General features: G+C 38.9%; 1 protein-coding gene across 1 annotated transcript in view; it reads right to left on the bottom strand.

Moving 5' to 3' along the window:
- Nucleotides 1-357: 357 nt before the first annotated feature.
- LOC104626271 (maltase-glucoamylase, intestinal-like) overlaps nt 358-13,196 on the bottom strand; it is a gene marked incomplete at its 5' end in the record, with an annotated part of 15,994 nt that continues 3,155 nt past the window's right edge. The window contains 16 exons of the mRNA XM_010294149.1: nt 358-510; nt 1,347-1,463; nt 1,555-1,589; nt 2,021-2,154; nt 4,615-4,753; nt 5,739-5,823; nt 7,036-7,170; nt 7,484-7,546; nt 7,787-7,894; nt 8,017-8,145; nt 8,823-8,948; nt 9,151-9,263; nt 9,368-9,464; nt 10,888-11,056; nt 12,052-12,206; nt 12,850-13,062. Of these exons, the coding sequence (XP_010292451.1) occupies nt 358-510; nt 1,347-1,463; nt 1,555-1,589; nt 2,021-2,154; nt 4,615-4,753; nt 5,739-5,823; nt 7,036-7,170; nt 7,484-7,546; nt 7,787-7,894; nt 8,017-8,145; nt 8,823-8,948; nt 9,151-9,263; nt 9,368-9,464; nt 10,888-11,056; nt 12,052-12,206; nt 12,850-13,062 (1,971 nt within the window). The remainder of the gene's footprint in view (nt 511-1,346; nt 1,464-1,554; nt 1,590-2,020; nt 2,155-4,614; nt 4,754-5,738; nt 5,824-7,035; nt 7,171-7,483; nt 7,547-7,786; nt 7,895-8,016; nt 8,146-8,822; nt 8,949-9,150; nt 9,264-9,367; nt 9,465-10,887; nt 11,057-12,051; nt 12,207-12,849; nt 13,063-13,196) is intronic.

Genomic DNA, 13,196 nt, shown 5'->3' with positions numbered 1-13,196 from the left:
CGGGGGGAGGAGGGAGAGAAATCGGGAGTGATGTTGAGCCGGGAAGAAGCGAGGGGTGCAGGGAAGGGATTTTAAGATTCGGGTTTAGTTCTCATTACTCTACTCTGCTTTGATTGGTAGTAAATTAAATTCATTTTCCCCAAGCCGAGCCTGTTTTGCCCGTGACGGCAGTCGCTGCCCAATCTCTCCCTGTCCTTATCTCCACCCACGAGCTTCTCGTCGTATTTTTTCTCTGCCCTGTCCAGCTGAGGAGGGGAGCGATGGAGTGATGGAGCGACGGAGCGACGGAGCAGCTTTGGTGGGCACCCGGCATCCAGCCAAGGTCGACCCACCGCAGCGGAGAAGGAAGGACCACACTTACTCATGGAGCAGAGGGCGGACCACGGTGCTGCCGTGAGCGTTGGCTTCGTACATTAATGTGTACAAATAGGGCAAGAGGGTGTATCTTATAGTTAGCACTTTCCTAGAAATGTCTTCAAATGTTGAATTCCAGGCAACAGGATCTTGCCTCTAAACAAGAGAAAAGGGTCTCTCGTTATTCAAACTGGGTGGTTTTAATGGGAAGAGGTGGGGGAAAAAACCTCGTGATCCGCCTCTTTTTTTCATCTTCTACGTCACCCATAAATTCATGGAATTTAGTGGCAGTCGTTGTCAAATGACTCAAAATACCTCGGAATTGACACAGCCGAGGAGATCCGGGTGAAGCCTTGCAAATTCCTTGTCATCCTCTAATTTAGAGTACATTTATTTATTTCTCTGTTCTTTAACGAGGGACAAATAGCTCTGCTCTGCCTGACCTGAAGTTCTAACAAGGATAAAAATGCTGTTTCCCTTATTACTATTTTCCCAGTTATTTTGGTTTACAGCATCCTATAATACAGTCCTTTGCATTTAGACAGTTATTTTGATTGATTCCTAGAAGAAATATGATATTTTATAGCAGGAAGTGGGCAAAGTTCAGGAATTTTAGATACTCAGGAATCTCATTTTCTCCTTTTCTAATTTACTGGAAAATTACAAATAATTAGGGATTATAATACTAAGGTCAATTTTGCCCCTTTAAATGTGTATAGCCTTGAAAGTAAATATTTTAGTATATAAATATAGCACTTAGTGTGGTATGTTTAAATAAAAACTGTCTAAATGAACAAAAAAAACACTATTTTAGTCTTGTAGAGGTGGTATGTTTAAGTGGAACTGGAACACATGGAAAATAACTATTTTCTTCCTGTGGATGTGGTGTGTTTACATAAAAATGGTATATATGGGGAATAAAAAAATGTAGGAAATGGGGAAAATATCTGAAATAAAAAAACGTGGTCAAAGCAAACGTGGAAGGCACCTACCTTGGCTCCTTTCCCATTGTGATTCCTTGAGTACGGGTAAAAGGCACCCAGCTCCATCCATCGAGCACACAGCTCGTATTCCGAGTCTCTGAAGAAGCCGCAGATATCTGCTCCTGTCTGAAAATAAAAAAATAAAAATCCGATGGCAATACCATACATTTTTGTTAATAAAGATAACTGAAATATAGGACAGTAATCAGGAACTTACATAAGATATTCCAAAGAGACTAAACTCCATCATACCTGCAAGGAAAAAAAAAAAGATTCAATAATAACAACTGTGCTTTTCTGTTCGGTATAGTGGGGGTTGTGTAGATCATACAACTCAGGATGAGAAAAAGAAAAGAATTTCCTGAATTCCCCCAGGTAAGCTGGTTCTGAAGAAACAAATCAGCAGATTTTGGACAACACAGGGATAGAATGACAGGAAGGTGACAGGGGATGAATTTGAGGACAATGTGATGCTCAAACCCATGCAATCAAACCCAATTCCTATAGAAACCGTAAAGTCTTCCTTAAGAGGTGATAAGAAGAAAAAAAAAGGTCAAGAAGAAATTGGCTGTAAATTCTGATCACTCAACGGAGTAGCCCATTTTGGCTAGAAAAGTGTGATTATTAGGAAGGGAACCAAGCAGAAATGTGCAATAAATTGGTTATAGGTTGTGTCAATGTACCAATGATGGATTTATCGAGCTGATTCCAGGCTGCGGTGTTGTCCCCCAGCCAATGTCCTGACCACTTTCCGCTGCTGGGGTAGGTTGAACGGGTGACAACAATTCCTCGCTCCTTTGTGATATTCCGCAAGGCACTGGGATTTCACACGGGAGAAGAAACCAACAGGATGAGAACTAACGTAATTGCAAAAGATCTTGCGCACGACTCCAAAAATAAAATTGGCGGTTTATATTTCTGTAGGAAAGCACTGCTGTGCTGTCCGTGTGTGCACGAGCAGCCGTAAGCCCAACCAAGATATGGTTTTTACGGGAATTCACTATGATCCACACATCTGCAGAAACTAAGAATTAAGTGTCAACCAACCCGTCGTTAGAAAATGAATTGGTAAAGTGAGGAGGCGCTGAATTAAGGATTTCCAGTTAAGGCTAATAACTTTATGGGAAGACAGAGGAGTAGCACAACTTACATATTTTTAAGGGTTACATGATCTCTCCAGGGCATGTTAGACCATTATTGCAATACCGGAAAAATTTCAGCAACGGTTAAATAGCATCCTAACAAAATTCAGACCAAGGCAACAATAAGGGTAAAACCAGAAGCACTGGGAATATTAGACCTCTCAGCATAGCGTTAGTTACCAAAAGGGTATTGGAACAAAAAATAAGCCTTTGCTCTGTAATCATTGCAAGGGAAGTAAGATTATTTGAAATAGCCAGCATGGATTTGTCTACAAATGGACCTATTAAATTGATCTTTTCATCTCAGAGCGGGAATGGGTCTCACAGTGAAGAAGAACCACTTGACAGGACATGTCTCGGCGTGAACAAACCTTTTGGTCTGATTCTATGTGGCTTTTCCATAAGCAAAAGGGGTGCATGATTTAGGCCAGGGGTTAATAACTCTTCAAGAATGGTGTTGAAGGGAATTTAATTTTCTTTATTTTCTCTTCTTGCACATTCCTCAAATAATACAGAATATATTTCATTTCCTTTAAAAAGTCTTGATCACCATGGTAACCAAGTCCAAAAAATGTTTAAAGTCAAAGTCAGGAAGTCAAGAAAAGCCAAAAACTGAAGTAAAAAAATAAAATTAACTGGGTCAGGAAGAATTTATGCTTCTTAATTTCTCTGATGATGATTCTGACATTTTTTTGCAAAAACATATGTTGTTGATTTACGTTGTGGGCATTAGCTGTCTGATTCGTTAGGACAATTCCCCTGTAATCTCTAAAGATACACAAAAATACATTAAACTGAAATGCTAGTTAAAGCCCTTCACTGATGAAATCGCTTTGCTCTCTTGGTACCTCCACCATGATTTGCAGCTTTTGTGGCACTAGAATTCCTGCGAAAACATACTATTCACTTAAATTCCCTTAGTAATGAAACTAGACTAATGCAGTGCAATGATTTCTTCTAAGATACACGGTAAGTCTTCTAGTGTCTTATGTCTTTGCGATATATATTTTAATATACTATATATAATAAAACGTAATATATTGCAATATAATATATGAGAATACATGAGAATGTCGCATAGTATATAATGTATTATAATAAACACTATTGTAATGTAATATAATATAGTATGATATAATATAATTGATATAATATCTTATAGTGCCTCTTTAAAACAGAAGAAAATATTTCTTTACAGACTTGATATTCGGAACCAATGATAATACTCCCCTCCGTGTTCAGTTGCTGCCTACTTACAATAACCAAATTCCTTTAGATTTGGCTCCTAATAAAAGTATTATTATTATGTCCTTCCTGACTTGTCAGCCTCAGCTTCAAGCGATGCGATGACATATTGCTGAATGTAACATCCCCTCAGTCAAAAAGTCAAGTAGACTTGTTTTTTTCTTTATTTGTGCTCATATAAATGTTACGGGTGATGGGGACCATCTGTAACAATACACTGTCCTTGCTTGTGCATTAAACTGGAAATGAAACATTCATTTATTGTCGTTACCTCAGAAATTGTTAGAAATGGCTACAATAAGATTCAGTATGAAATATATCATAAAATTTGCCTTGAAACTGATAAAAAAATTTCTTAGAAGGAAAATCTAGGCACATGATTTACATACATTTCAGAAGTAATTTTTCCCTTTTCAGCACCATTTAATATAGTTTGATGATATTCACTCAAGAATGGCTGTATTATAGCCTGTATTTTAAAATCTAGACTCATTTTCCCTCCCTTAATGTAAGGCCAAAAGAAAATCTACGCTATAAATAAACCGGGTTATCTTTGAAATAGGTGGAAACAAACATTTTTGTGGACTTGAATTACTCTAAGCGCTTGAGACTATCACTGACTAATTGCTTTTGATTGATTAACCCAAGTGTTCAGAATTGTTCTCAACTTTGTCTTGTAAGAGACAAAAGAGTGTTTTGGGGGTGAGGGGTTTTTGTCTGTAATTATTCACTTTGAATTGAAGAACTGAAGATACTCAGATGAAAAAAAAAAATTATGAGGAAAAAAGCTATTTCTGGTAAATAAACTGGTGAAACGCTTGTTCATGAGAAAATAGACACTAAATATTAATTTGTAACGTATTTCAGAAAGTGAAAAAAATGCAACTTACTCGAGGGTAGGTTTTGTTTGTGACCATCCATAAAGGTTGTGGACATCGTAGTGACTGACTGGAGAACCATCTGGGAGATATTGCTGACCTTCCATGCAGAGCGTTTTGAAAATCAATCCCTCTGATCTAAATCCTAACTCTGTTGGAAAGGGAGTGAAGACACTCGTATTTTAACACTTTACATCCAATAATAATTTTAACAAGTTACTTTTGTTTTTTTAATTTGCATCATCTTGATTGACGTTCACTTCCTTTTAAGTATTTACATGGTCATTTATTTTATTTTAATGAAAACAACATTTTAGGTTTTCTGAGGTTAGATTTCAGAAATTTCAGAAATGCTGAAACTCCACTTCAGAAATTTAGGAAATTCTGAAATTCCTGATACGCCTGTGTGAGTATCTGGGTCTGCAAGAAAAATAGTAACTCAGTTATAGATGCTCTTACTGGAGAGGATCAAAGGGTAAACGGAATATGTCCTAACTCAGAAAATATCGCAAATCACTGTAAATATTACCATAGCAGCCACATACACAGAAAATTTGAGGGGGAAAAGTCTATTTCTGAATACTCCACTTCCTGAGAAATTATATTTAAACACATCAGGAAGCAATGGAAGTATTCTAATCAAGCATTAGTGAGTTATTGCCAATGAATCCTACTCTACACCAGTACTCAAGTAAAGCCGTGCTAAGAAGAGTATTTCAAGACCATTCCTCAAAATAGGCCCAATAATTTTACACGTAAGTAACTACTAATCGGAGGAGGCAGAAGGATATTTTTGAAAGTTTTAGTCATTTTTTATCTGGGAAAACTGGAAAACCCTGAAAGCCATAGCCTCGACCACATCCAAAGCAAATTACCTAGGTAGAAAACAGACAGCAAAATCTAGCAAAAAAAAATCTTAATTTTCAAAATTGCTACGTGGTCACTTTTTTACCAACAAAACTGCAGTTAAGAGTATTGATCATCTGAAAAAATGGGGGGATGTTCTGTTATGGTTTCAGTTATGGATTTGACTACCTAATTTTAGGCATTTATGCCGCATCTTGTGTGTAAGAAGTTCTATACAAACCACAGTGACCCAAAATATTTAGATTTTTTACAGCAGTGATTAGACTTACGGGGTACGTATGGTGGAAAGTTTAGCTGTTCATTTCTACAGCCACCAACAGCACCGTTAACGAAGCTTGCAGGTTCGTTCATGTCCTGAAAATGTAAAGCAAAATGCCAGATGAACAAGTTTCTCTTAAATTTGGGCAACTAGTTCCTTTTGGCTATTTTAGTTTGTGCCCTTAATACTAAATTGTCTTTGTCAGTGGGCTGACCAAGTAAATGAAATGAACAGGAAAACTCACATTTTCAGGACCACCCATTGCATTTCTTTTTTAATCAGTATAAAACAACAATAGATAAATTTTTCTCATGAGCAATTCTCTTCATAAACAGATTCTGAACATCTCATTTTCCAGAGAGTAAAGAATCAAATTCATAGAGATAAATAGAAGGCAAAGGCTTCAGTTTTAAGAACTTCTTATTTGTCAATCATATTTCCTGAAAAGGGTATGTTTTCTTCTCTGTAAAATTGAAATCAATACAGGAAATACAGCTACAGATACGTAAATTACTAAAAACTCCAAACTTGGTAATGATGGCTCTTGTTCTCATTGCCTGTGGTCCTCTGGTTGCAGCAGTACAGTAGAGTTGGAGTACAGGAAAATACCAACTATTATATATATATATAGTACTTGTGGGTTAATATAAATGGGTTTCTAGACGTTTGGGGATTTTCTGTAGGAATATAATAATATTTAATAGATTCCACAGCTATTGCAAGTCCACTTCATTTAAGAAGCAAGCCAAAACTGTCATTTATCTCATTTTGCCCTCACAGAAGTAACAGAGGTAAAAGTCATAGTCTCTCACTGGGGGGGTGAAGTTTTAGGAACTTACAGAACAACAATGAAAAAGAGCCATTAGGTGGGTCAAAAGTAAATGATGAAGATTTGAGAAAGGAAGATTTTTAACAGGCAAAAAAATAGAACAAATATTGATGTTGTTGATCATCGAACCACCGAATAGTTTGGGTTGGAAGGGGCCCTTAAAAGCCATCTAGTCCAACCCCCCTGCAGTGAGCAGGGACATCTTCAACTAGAGGTTGCTCAGAGCCCCGTCCAGCCTGACCTGGGGTGTTTCCAGGGATGGGGCATCGACCACCTCTCTGGGCAGCCTGGGCCAGGGTTTCACCACCCAAGGATTTTGAAACTTAGGGAGACCATTCACGTTATTTAGCATGAAACATCTGTAGCCTTCCTTCCTTGGAGGCACCAGAACATTGTTGAGTCTTCAGGTGTTAATAACCAATCTTAGGATAAAAAGACACAGAAATGTCTCAGAAAAAAAATAATTTTTTACACTTACAATCCATAGGCCATCGAACTTCAAGCTTTTCGATGCGTTGTGTGGATTGGTGTAGACTTCAGCAATTTCTCTCATCCACCATTCAGTTGTGGAATTGCGGAAGAAATCTGGAAAAGCTACATATGCTCGGTAGAGCTGTAAAAGTAGTAGCAAAATAAATAAATATGGCATAGACACAGGACTGAATGCATCCCACTATTAAAATATTGGAATTTGTTCTTAAAAAATTCATGGCTTCGCTACAGTTTTCAGATGTTCTGGCAGAAAGGGGGGGACAGTTTCTGCAACTTATTCTGATGTTATTCAGGTTTTTTTGATGTTCCAGTAGAACAACTGGTCACTTTCTGCATCCAACTCCTTAGAGTAAATTTTATCAGCCAGTTCACAGATATAAACGTGAAAATGTTGCTCTTCTCGCTCTACGTCACCAAAAGATATCAACATTTACCTCCACTTGGGTTTCCCAATCAAGTGTGTTATTAACTTCTACATTGGGAAGATCTGGCCAGACCTAGTAGGAGAAAGGAGATGTTAAAATAATCAAATTAAACTGGATAAAAAATTAGCATCAACAGCAATAAAGCTTTGCTGTTACATATTCCAATGGCAATGCAAACTGAAGACATTTCCATTTGTAACACTCTGTGTCAACTAATTTGGGAATGTACGTGATATTAGAAGTCTTCTCCCCAACATCTAACCTGCCATGATGCTTATTTGGATAAAATAACCAGCTTTTTAAGAACAGCACCTTTGCATAGATAATGTCATTGGTATTGGGCCATTTTATGAAGACATCCTTCTCCAAACCTCTTGTGAAGGCAGGATAATCGGTTTCATTACCAGATATGGCTGGATCCTAAAATTAAAGGTAATACAATTTTACTTTTATGTTCAAAAGACAAATGCAGAAATGCTGTTAAGTGCATTCTGTATTCTGCAGCGGCATACTGTAATTTAAAACCAGAATTCAACACTCACTAGAATTAGAATAAACCTCATTCCTTCTTCATGTATTTTATTAATTAGAGCTGGTAATCCAGTGAAGCGTGGGTTAAGGGTGAAATCCAATTGCCGTTCCATGTAATCAATGTCTGCATACTGGACATCCTACAGTTCACACAAAAAAATTACAATAAAGTGGAGTTTTTTAGTCATTTCCCGAATGACATCACCTATCATCAAGTTTGTCACCCATTTGCAAAATTAGGCAAACTACTGGCTTTTTTAAAAAATGTAAAACTGAAATCGGCTGCAGCTTAAAGCTCAGATTATCAGCTGAACACACTTCCACAACCTATCCAGTCTGAAATTCAGCCTCCAGCACCGCATTTACTGTGAGGGTAGAAATCCATATATGCAAGCAAAAAACCACCCCTGGATTTGCGCGTATGTATAAATATATGTCAATATACACACTGCCTGCATACGTGTTACTACACACTGCCCAGAAACAACGGAATCCATTGCTCCATACTGAAATAATTTGATGTTAATTAACTGTAAAATGAAAGTCATGCTTAGTTTAGGTATAATTTTGTTAGGTCTAAAGCTTTTGCAACTTTTCCAAAAACAACCCACGACAAAAAGTAGATTTCTCAGCACAGAACAACACATAATGCAAATGAAGTTGCTTTATTTTGTCTCCCTTGTGATTTCCTGTAAAGTGCATGGAAAAGTTGAACTATGCCATTAATCGTAGCATTTCTTCTACTGTTTTAAATTACACAATACCCTGAAGCCAGAAATTCAAGCGCCATCACAAGCTTTAACGGCTCTCAACGTACGTAGGGTATTCTGGCTGCTTTCATGTCTTCCACCAACTTGGCAATTTCGGTGTCATTTTCATATCCGTAGCGGCATAACTGGAATCCTAGTGCCCAGTAGGGTGGCATGACTGGTCGTCCAACCAGCTAAAAATGAAAAAGAAAGAATACTTATTGCAAATATGTGAAAACAGAACAAAGCAAAATAAAAAACTAAAAAAACCCCAACACCAAACACAAAAAATAAAAAAGCAACCAAAAAACTCCCGAAAACCCAAAAAAAGCAAAGCAAACCACCAAACCAACAAGAAACCCAAACCACTTTGACTTTGCAATAGGAGAATCATACCGCGGTGTATTGCTGCACGATGAGCTCTGGTGTTGGGCCCAAAACCATGTAAAAGTCCAGAATTCCCCCAATTGTGCGATACGTCAGAGCAGGCGTGGGCTGGAAGGTCACGTCTGAAAAACAGAGGCGGTGCAAGAAGGCAACAAATGCCTGGGTAAGGCAAAAACTGAACATTGAAGTAAAACACGTTGAGAAGATGAAGGGTTTTTTGTTTTACCCATTGCATTGCTATTAAGCAAGAGAACTCCATGGGCGTTGCCATCTTCTTCAAGACTCATGTAGAACGGCTGGAAACCATATGAATTCAACTTGTACTGCAAAAGAAATAAAGTATTTTCTATTAGGAAGACATCGTAAGCATTCCCTTATTTGCAGCTACCAATAAATTATCCATTTTAAATAACAAGGTTAATACATTATCAGATACACGACTGTCAGGCAGAAGAATGTCGCCTGTTGAACATCTCAGGGTAAGTGTTGACAAGCAGCAACCATTTCCAGCTTCAAATTTTGAGGTCGATCTGTTCCCGATTGCTCAAAGCAGGGAGGGAAGAAAATGTATTTAGAGCTTTAAAAATTGCTGATATGAAATCATTCTCTAGGAGAAAATTTTTTCTTCTTTTCAAATATTTCCAGGTAGCCTTTATCATTAAGACAAGCTGGTGACTTTCTCTTATTTTTCATTTACTTAAAATATTTCAACTGTTCAAACTACAGCTATAATAAAGTACTGCTATTCCATGATTAATCCCATGTAAACTGTCAATATTTGTGTTATGCAAAAACCAATACACGGGTGTGCTGAAACATAATTTTTTTTTCTTTTGACACTGTAAGTCCTAATTCAATCCCAAAGTTGTAGGACTTTTCCTAGGTCTGACCCAGGAGGACAGATCATAGAATCACAGAATCATCGAAGCTTTGGGCTGAAAGGAGCCCTTCAAGGCCACCCAGTCCAACCCCCCGCAGTGAGCAAGGACATCTTCACCCAGAGCAGGGTGCTCAGAGCCCCGTCCAGCCTGACCTGGGGTGTTCCCAGGGATGGGGCATCCACCACCTCTCTGGGCAACCTGGGCCAGTGTTTCACCACCATCATTGTCAAAAATCTCTTCCTTATATCTACCCTCTTTGAGTTCAAAACCCTTACTCCTTGTCCTATCGCTACAGGCCCTGCTAAAAAGTCTGTCCCCGTCTTTCTCCTCAGCCCCATTTGGAGTCCTGGCCGCTGCAGGAAGGTCTCCCCGGAGCCTTCTCTGCTCCAGGCTGAGCCCCTCCAGCTCTCCCAGCCTGTCCTCCCAGCAGAGCTGTTCCAGCCCTCGGGGCGTGGCTGCGGCCTCCTCTGGCCCCGCTCCAGCAGGTCCGTGTCTCTCCTGTGCCGAGGGCTCCGGAGCTGGACGCAGCACTGCAGGGGGGTCTGCCCAGAGCGGGGCAGAGGGGCAGAACCCCCTCCCTCGCCCTGCTGGCCACGCGGCTTTGGGGGCAGCCTAGGACACCATTGGCTTCTGGGCTGCGAGCGCACGTTGCCGGCTCACGTCCAGCTTCTTGCCCACCAGGACCCCGAGTCCTCGGCAGGGCTGCTGGCCATCCCGCATCCCCCAGACAGTGCCGATACCGGGGGCTGCCCCACTCTGGAGACTTTCTATCTCCACAGCCCATCAACACCCCTTGATACAAGGCAAAAAGCAGAAATTCCCGAAAAGACAGCAAAATGTGGATTTACTTTTTTTTCACACTTACTCCAGGAGGCTGGTCCCTGGAGAGCATTCCCCAGGTGTGCCAGTTCATGTCACGTCGAAACTTCGTGTGTTCGGTTTCCCCGAAGCCGTACAAATATTGGGAAGCTAAACGAGTAGAAATCTGAATGAACATGTCGCTGAAGGTGAAAGTTGGTAGCTGAGAATCCCAGCTGAAACAGAGGAAAACAGAACAAAATGATGGCAATCACATCACTGGGCGTCGCTGGTGTTCAACCTTTCGAGGCCGACTCTCTTTCTCTAAAAATCTCATTATTCACAAAAGTTAGAATAAAACTATTATGGTTAGCAAGAAAACGTAAACAACTTTAGGACTTTTTTAGCTTAATGGTGGGGTTTTTGTGCAGATTTTGTTGACAATCAAAAAAGGTGTAAATAGCTTTTCTCTGAAACCAAGTCACAATCTGACTGTTCTTCCAATGACTGCCATGGACGTGGGAGGCTGAATTATGGAATGAATAATTTACTCTGGTTGGCAAAAAGGAACTCAGCTTGCAATTAAATTTTGATTGCTTTAAAGAAAATAGTAAGACAAAAGAACAAGCAAACAGATGCACAAAACCCCTTCTTAAACAATGCTAAAGAAAATATTAAAAAGTGCAGAAAATTGTTGTGCTACTTGGGAACTGCACAAAAATTGGTGTTTGGAAACATCCAGCTTTGTACTTGAATATGCTGCCCAGGACTTCTAACCTGTATCGAAGTATGAGGTGGCAGGGAAACACCTTAGCCAATTCGGGGAAAAAATAGGGTCTTGTTGAGGTCACATCTCCATCCTCTGGGTTAATATTCGCGTACTTATGCAAAGGTCAGGCGATGGCCACTGGGGCAGAGTTTAGTATTTGACAGATGGGGTTGTTTTATAAGACGGACACAAAAACTTGTCTCATTGCATTTAGAACATACTGGATGATGAAACGTCGTGGCAGGAGAAGAAGGAAAAGGACAAAGGAGAAGAGATGAAAGAAAAGGTGAGTGAAGAAATGAAGAAATGAAATATTTAGGAAAGGAAATTAGATTAGATTAAATGCAAAAATAAAAGAAAAATTAGTCAAATAAATAATATTTAAAAATTAAATGAAAAATTAAATGAAAAATAAATTAGTAAAATGACGTTAAAACATGAAATTAAATGAGCATGGCTTACATCACTGTCCCTGTGCTTCTGCGCCGAACCTGGATGCCAAATGGTTTGTCCTGAATCATTACGTCGTAAAGCCGATTCTCAACTGTGCTCTCTGGGGACTTGGGAAGATTTAGCGCTATCGGCACCTCATATCTTTCATTCGCATAATCATATATCTATGCATGGAAAAATAATTCATTTCAGTGTCCACGGAATATGCATACACTAGCAAGTTACATTTTCAAGAATTCCAGGTAAAAACAGTGAAAGCATTTATTTGTATTCCTACTGATTGATAGAAATTATCTACAGAGTGGAAGACTCCGAGTCAGGGAATTGAACAATTGTTCAATTGTTTCTTACCAACAACGGTAAGAAAATTGACTGACTGAAAATGCTTCAGTAAATTTGCTGAGATACGTGCTTTCTTTCAATATGTATTCTCTCTCAAATTCCTTCAAAACATTTGGGTCAGGAAAAGAAGAACCTTAAGATTTTATTTTGGACCAGGAATGACTCATTTAATTATTTAAATATATTGATTTAAGTGTATTTTTATGTACAGTAAATGGATTTCATCTTTTTGGTTGACTTTTTAGCCAGCTTTAAGAGATTTTTCTTCAGGTTTTCTGTGTCCTATAAGTTTGTATGAGTTGATTCAAGACTCAGAGCAACAAAAGCTATTAGCTTAAAAGGAGCAACTTATTTGGATGACAGAACATTATCCATATAATACAAAATTGACTAGAAACATTATTTCTGGAAATGACACCATTTTGACCAGTGGAACAATACAAACTCAGAGAGATTCCGCATTACCTTAAATTGCAGCATATGGTTGTTGTGATATTTCACCTCCACACGAAGACTACTGATGGGTAACATTGATTTCTCGTAGGCTTTGAGACTGGTCTTGTTGAAGGTGAGATTGGCCGTCACACCCGATGACGTGTATTTTACGTCAGCAACAGAATAAGCGTTGTCAGGGCCACTGTAATAGCAGTTCGGAACACTTACATTGGAAGTATCTTCCTGCGGATGGAAACATGATGAGGGAATTATTTGATCGCTGACTTTTTTGATTTAGCAGCAAGAATCCCAAAACTCCTGTTTTTACCAGATAACTAGTTAATGTAGAATTCTGTTCAAAACTTCATGCTGTCGTT

Source organism: Phaethon lepturus, unplaced genomic scaffold, assembly GCF_000687285.1.
Source record: "Phaethon lepturus isolate BGI_N335 unplaced genomic scaffold, ASM68728v1 scaffold38059, whole genome shotgun sequence".
NCBI classification, from domain to species: Eukaryota; Metazoa; Chordata; class Aves; order Phaethontiformes; family Phaethontidae; genus Phaethon; species Phaethon lepturus.
This window is presented reverse-complemented; position numbering and strand designations above follow the sequence as displayed.